The following is a 6,776-nucleotide window of genomic DNA, read 5'->3' on the forward strand; positions in this document are numbered from 1 at the left end:
ATCAAGTAAACCAATGAAATATTGTTATTATCTCAATTTGTTTTTTTAATCTTCTAAATTATCATCGAACTTTAGTTTTTATTTAATTTTTATTTATTTTGTTTTTACTTGGATTATGTGTGTTTTAGTGATTTATTGTGTGCAATATTTGATATGTAATTATGCTCTTATGGTTTCATAGTTTTAAAGTTTTCATTTGTGTTAAGAAGACATAGACCGAAATAAAAATCGAAAAAACTAAAATGATTAAGAATATAAAGAATAAGTTATCATGGTGTTTAAATCATAATACATATATTAATAATTATTAGTAAAACGATTATGCCCGCATGTGCGGGCAAAACACCTAGTATTATGTAAATATAGATATATTTTTTTTGGTCAAACGTTATATAAATTTAGATAGTTAAATTGGTCTACAATAAAACGAAGAAAAAGCAACACTGAGCCTTTTTGTTAATAAACGAAGAAAAAGCAACACGGCGTAGTTTTTATTTTGTTAATTTAGTGCAAGAGTTAGGCCTTTTTGTTTATGTGGGGATGTGTGTTTTAGTTTGACTTCAGAAAATATGATCGCAAAACATAATCATGGCAAACAGAATTGGGTGGAAGACTATTTATAATCTATAATTACAATATCAAATGGACATCCTAATCATAGCTCTTGTCTTCTTGACCTAGGAAATCATTTATTTGTCTCTTATAATTGTGGTTTTAAATTAGATAATACTTCTTCTATTTCATAATACTTGATGTTATGCTTCAATGCACAAAGATTAAGAAAATTACTTTTCTCTAAAAAAGTATTTTATATATATAATTTTAAAGTCAGTTGACCAATTATAAAAAAGATAGATTAATCTAATTGGTTGAACAGTTTCCAATAAAGTTAAAGTAACCTTAAAATCTCAAAACTTCATGTAAATTGAAACAAAACAATTCTTCTAAAACATCATCTATATTGAAACAGAGGAAATACATATCATGGCTCCGAATGGTGATTTGCGGATTGAACGGCGGATTGAACGATGTGGAACAAACAGTTATAAAAACTTATAGATATATAATAATATGTAGAGAATTTTGTTATTGTTAACTGCGGTACAGGGCGGGACGCCGTTTACCACTCCAAGCATATATAGATGTCAGTATATACAATAATTACTGTTATACGAACGTTTAGGTACAAGAGAGTAATAACATACAACAGTAGCGACAATTTCAGTATTCGACCTCATAAATTGGCTAAATACTCCTTTTCTATGTGTTTGGTTGAATGAAAGTTACCACCGACTTGCACGGATTCCCATGCCAGAGTTGAAAAAAAGTGGACGATATACTCACAAAAGAGAATAAGTACTATAGAATTTAAAGTCTAGTCATGATTTCTAGTTCAAATACTGCTGTGTTTAAATTTCTTTTGAAAACATCAAAGTAATTAGTTCCTCTGTCAGAAAAGAAGGTGGTCTACTCTCGTAAACAGAACTAGATAGTGTATGTTTTCATATATATAGGTTCTCAACTTCTCATAGAATACAAGGTGTTGTTGTCTCACCACCCGAATTTAAACTTGTAGAAAATACTATATACTAATACTATATACCACTGAGAAAAACTAATATATATGTTTTTCGAAAAAAAAACTTTCATATATATATATATGTGCAGTACTACTTTTTAGCAGCAAAGAAATTTATATTATTTGTTCCAGCTAATCCACCAGATTTTCAATTGAAATATTGTATAATCCAATAATAAGTCTGCGTAATCCGAATTTTCGGTGCATAACCAAAACTTAATTAACCAAATCATTAATCCAAATATCTCAGCTAAAATCATCATCGGTACTCCACCAGCATGCATAGTGGCTTCCCCTTGAGTCTCTGCCTTCCCTGCGAAATATTAAATTCCCACCTCGACAGAATTAAATGTCACACCAATTTAAAAGATCTCTATTTTTTTTTTTGCTAAATAAAAGATCTCTAATTTATTATTTCGAATATAATGTATTTAATTTCACGACAGCAAACCTTTAATTCGGGTAACTCGATCACGCATGCACATTCCACAACTTCTGCCCCAACCCTCTCTGACACGATCCAAAAAATTCTATCAATCGGTTAGGTTTGAAATTAATCACTCAATTGTTTTTTTTAATCAAGCATGGTGAATTTACCGAGCAAGTTAATGGCAGCACAAAGAGTACCACCGGTCGCAATTAGATCATCAACTACCAAAGCTCGGTCTCCAGCCTCAACGGCTCCTACGTGCATCTCTAGCCGGTCATTCCCGTACTCCAACTCGTATTCTTCAAATATCGTTTCACCTATTAACATTTTACGTCGTTTAACCATAAACTATTTGTTAAAAAAAATGTCTGAAACAAATATACTCTGATTAGTTTAAGAAGTTAGAGTACCTGGCAATTTCTTGGGTTTACGGAGAGGGACGAACTTTGCTCCAATGGCTAACGCTATTGGTGGACCGAATAGGAATCCACGAGCCTCTATTCCTGAAATGACAACAAACGTGGTTATAATGGTTATGTCATTTAGCAAAGAAGGTCTAATTAAGTGGCATAAATATTTCAACTACGTTATTATATGTGCTGTTATTAAGATGTCATAGGAGTCTCATTAATAAAATTAGTATATAAGAAAAAGCGAAAGAATGACAATCTGTCCCAACAACAGACCCAATCGACAGATTCCATAGCACTAACGCGAAAGATACGGTCGAATGTTACAAGTAGTGAAGCTATCTATATCCCAACAACAAACCCAATAGATGTTTATCTTATTTTATACACTGACATTTTTTTGTCAACAAAAATGATTGAATATTATTCAACTGTATTTTTTTGTTGATTGTGTCATGTCTTACTAGCCATGTGCTATGCACATATAAGCACATCCTTTAACACGGTTTTATGAAAATATTCAAATAGAAATTCCTAATGGAAATGTTGAAACATTACATATTCATGCATTGAGTTCTCATGGTTTTCCGCTGATAGATTTTGGTATATATCAAATGAGTTTGTATTACTTTAATCGTTTTCGTTTAAAACCTGTATAGACAAAATTCTATTGATTAAAGAAGGCAACTGAAAAAAGTATACAGATTTAAAAAGTAAAAGGAAATGATGTACTTCATCATACTTCACATCCACTAAACAGTAACAGTATAATCTTTGTACTTCACTACACAGAAGAAGAGAGGCATAAAGAAAAAGAGAGAAGGAAAGAATTGGCCAAAACAATGATGATGGAAAAAGAAAGAAAACCCAAATCAAGTTCTTTTGGGGCCAACTCTTTTAAAAAGGGTTACATCCATCACTCAACTACCCATCTATCCAAACAATACCCACCACACACAAACAAACACTTGCGCTTTTTCACACAGGCAAGATCAAACAATTATAAGCTTTAAAAAAAGTGGAAGAGTATATGGGATAAATAAACTTTTCTTTTATATGATTTGGGAGGAAGAATGATCCAGGCAATCAATCTCATCCCATCACTCAGTCACCCACAAAGATTATATTTTTGAGAGTCTTGTCTCAACCAAAAGTTTGATCAAAGCAACGATATTAACGAAAATATTTGATAATTTGCATTACACTTGAAAAATGATTCTTTTTACAACTGTGCATGTATGTACGTCAGTAAAAATGCAAACGTTAGTACGAACGGTATATTGTCTCTTTCCATATGTATCTCACTTTCGAATTTTGATAGTATATCATAATTAATATATGATTATGATGTCAAAAAGGGTATGTAATATTATATTTATAAAATAATATAATTTGAATAATATCAAACACAACCACATGCAAAAACAAGAACAATAGTTTTTAATCAAAACAATTAGTTGAGCACTAAGTATTTAGAACAACCACTTCAAATAACAAACTTTGAGCTACCTAATTTAGATGTATATTAATAAGTATTTTCCATCAAATTACAATGAGAAGAAACCTTTAGACCGGAAACTACATGTTAAAGATTCCACTAATCACCATTTGAATCCAAAAACTCCACTAATTACGACGCACCAAAATAAACTATTTACTGTTTTAAACCGATAAATTAACCTAGATTTCTTGAAACCAATAAAAAATTCGAGTTCACTCAATTAGGTCGAATCTTTGATATCTTGTGTATTTACATGTTTTTAAGCTTCATTCTAGTCCTTATATTGTTCCTTTGCATGCATTTAGAGTGCATTTAGGTTGCATTGCATTACATTTGTCTCAATCAGATATTGGAGATGCTTATTGGTGACTTTGAAGACATTTGAGGGGTTTTCAGTCAAAAGGGTGAAATATGAACATGGATGAAGGCCTTAAAGATATCTTTTGAAGCTCAAATTTTGGGAAGACAAAGTAAATTGAGTTAGCTTTCTAATGGAGGTGGTTTCAAGTCATTTGGATATGTATTGAAAGAGTTATGATCAATCTACTGGAGGCATATCAACCCTGTAGCGACATCAGCATAGCGACCTCGCATGGTCGCTAAGACGCAACCCGAGCCATCATAGCGACATGCGTAGCGACTTACCAAGTCGCTATGATGGGAGAAGCCAGAACCCAAGAAATGACTAAGTGTTCGTAGCGACCTCTGCGTAGCGACATGATCACGTCGCTAGGAGGCCACCCGAGTGAGCGTAGCGACCACCATAGCGACTTGCAAAGTCGCTACAGATCCTGAAGAGTTGAAGAGTTCTGTAGCGACCTCTGTAGCGGGAAGCAAGGTCGCTACGGGCGAAAAAGACTGTTTTTTTTTATTGGGTTGACCCAGGATTGTTGGGTTGACCCAACTCGTTTTTAGACTTTTATAAATACCCTTTAGACCTAATTTTGAGGGATATCTTGTTTTTCTTTGTAATCACATTAGCTATTTTGGGTGAAAGACTTAATCTTGAGCTTCTTTTCATCTCTATCTCTTGTGATTATTAATCAATCTTGACCACTAAGCATGATTAACCTTCAATCATCCATGGGTTTTGGGTTATTCATGTCTATTAGTGAGTAGTTACCTTTTGGATTCATGGGCTAGGGTGATTAGAGTGATTAAGTGAAGATCTAAGGGTGTTTAGTGTTAGATCTCTTGTTTCCTTGCTTGTCTACTTCTCTTAATGCTAGATTAAAGTTGGCCTCTTTAATCTAGAGCTCTAGACATTTCCCACCCACAAGGTGTTTGATGAAATGTCTGAACCAAGTAGAGCTTGCTCTAAACTTACCTTACACAAAGACCATTGTGTTAAGGGAGTTTAGATAGTTAATAGACTCATCCTTAATGATTGCTTAGATCTTTTAGGTTCAAAGACCTTTGGTGTCTAGTTGATCAAAGCAAATGAGCATCCTTCTTGACCATAGAGCTTGCTTATTTCAGTGTTCTAGACTTAAGGAAGTTATTGATTGAAAGTTTGCCACCCTTAGATTGAATCTTAATCACTTGAAATCAAATGCCTAGCCCCATGAGTCCTATTGTCCTAGATTGATTGAAAGCTTGTTTCTTTATTGCACTTTAGCATAGTTCTAGTTCATATCATCATTGAAAACCTGATTGCACTTAGATTAAGCATGGTCTTGCATTCCCTTTGCTTTAGAATCACTTAGGATTGGTTCGACAATCTTTTACACTACAACATTTGGTTAGGGACTCTTCAAAAGTCCTGTTATCAATCTTTTAAACAGTAAATCCACCGTAAAATTACACTACATCAGTGTTCACAAAATTAATAAAAGAAATCATGAATTATAAATTAGAGATAATACCTGCAACCACTGAGATGTTCTTGTCTCTGTATCTCTCAACAAATAGATCAATTGTATCTTTGAAGGCTTTGGGATCCAACAGCACTGTTGTTATGTCTTGAAACATTATTCCTGCAATTTTCTTCCTTTTTCATTACCCTTCACATTCGTTTTTACTCATACTTATGTAACAATTCTTCTCTCTTTTTTTTTACCTTAACTCTTGTTTTTTTTTAAAAAGAAACGATTCTTGGTTTTCTCAAGTTACAACTTCATCGGAAACAAACAAAAAAGATTCAAGACCAACAACACTGTTCATGGCCAGTCCAAAATATTATTCTAAATCAAATGTTATTGTCGGCAAGCAAAGAGAATTCAGAAGAAGAAACCTGCATTTTCGGTAAAAAAACAACCAAGAAAACTATTTTTGACAATTTTTTTGTTTAAAAACAAGAAAACTAGTTTTAAGACAAACAACATTTTCTACCAGACGAATCAAAGCATGTAACAAACAAACAAAAACAGAGCTCTTCCATAAACAAAAAAAACAGCAGAAGAAGAAGAAGAAGATACCTTTCTTGGGAAAATCTGGAACGACACGGATCTTAGTTTTGATTCCGTTAATACGAGGATCCTCTTCTTGCTTGTTTCCCGACATTGTCAACGAAGAACAGAAGATAAAGAAATCCGCTGTGTTTCTTCCTTTCTCTCTCTCTCTCTTGTTCAAGGATTTTGGGAGAGAGAAAGAGAAAAGTGAAGCAGTAGTTAGACACTTACTAGTATTTATATCTATTAAACATTACTCTGATTCTATGTGCTTATATAGCGTGTGCTTAAAATGTGTTTAAATCTCTGTGTACAACTGTAAAGCCAATGAGATAGGGAAAAAAATCACTACAACTATCTATCTTATTAAAACTTTTAAGAAATATTTTGTTGGACCTAATATTTATTATGTAAGTTTTTAAATTAAATACACATTTATACTTTATAGTTAAACCTACATTAAATC

General features: G+C 32.8%; 1 protein-coding gene across 1 annotated transcript; it reads right to left on the bottom strand.

Moving 5' to 3' along the window:
* Window positions 1–1,674: 1,674 nt before the first annotated feature.
* Window positions 1,675–6,553, bottom strand: LOC130507447 (adenine phosphoribosyltransferase 3). Its single transcript, XM_057002164.1, has 6 exons — window positions 6,338–6,553; window positions 5,786–5,896; window positions 2,420–2,512; window positions 2,177–2,326; window positions 2,031–2,089; window positions 1,675–1,892 (listed from the first exon to the last, which is right to left on the bottom strand). The coding sequence occupies exons 1-6, from the start codon at window positions 6,420–6,422 to the stop codon at window positions 1,839–1,841; spliced, it is 552 nt and encodes a 183-aa protein (XP_056858144.1). The 5' UTR covers window positions 6,423–6,553; the 3' UTR covers window positions 1,675–1,838.
* Between the last annotated feature and the right edge of the window lie 223 nt (window positions 6,554–6,776).

The sequence above is a fragment of the Raphanus sativus genome, unplaced genomic scaffold (genome assembly GCF_000801105.2).
Source record: "Raphanus sativus cultivar WK10039 unplaced genomic scaffold, ASM80110v3 Scaffold4533, whole genome shotgun sequence".
Lineage (NCBI taxonomy): Eukaryota > Viridiplantae > Streptophyta > Magnoliopsida > Brassicales > Brassicaceae > Raphanus > Raphanus sativus.

What these genes read in the sequence shown, in the direction of transcription:
- LOC130507447 (XM_057002164.1), bottom strand. Translation starts at nt 6,422, where the DNA reads ATGTCGGGAAACAAGCAAGAAGAGGATCCTCGTATTAACGGAATCAAA. An exon ending in TCCAGATTTTCCCAAGAAAG is followed by an intron (nt 5,897 to 6,337) that starts GTATCTTCTTCT and finishes AGAAAATTGCAG; the next exon opens with GAATAATGTTTCAAGACATA. An exon ending in TCGAGTTACCCGAATTAAAG is followed by an intron (nt 1,893 to 2,030) that starts GTTTGCTGTCGT and finishes AATATTTCGCAG; the next exon opens with GGAAGGCAGAGACTCAAGGG.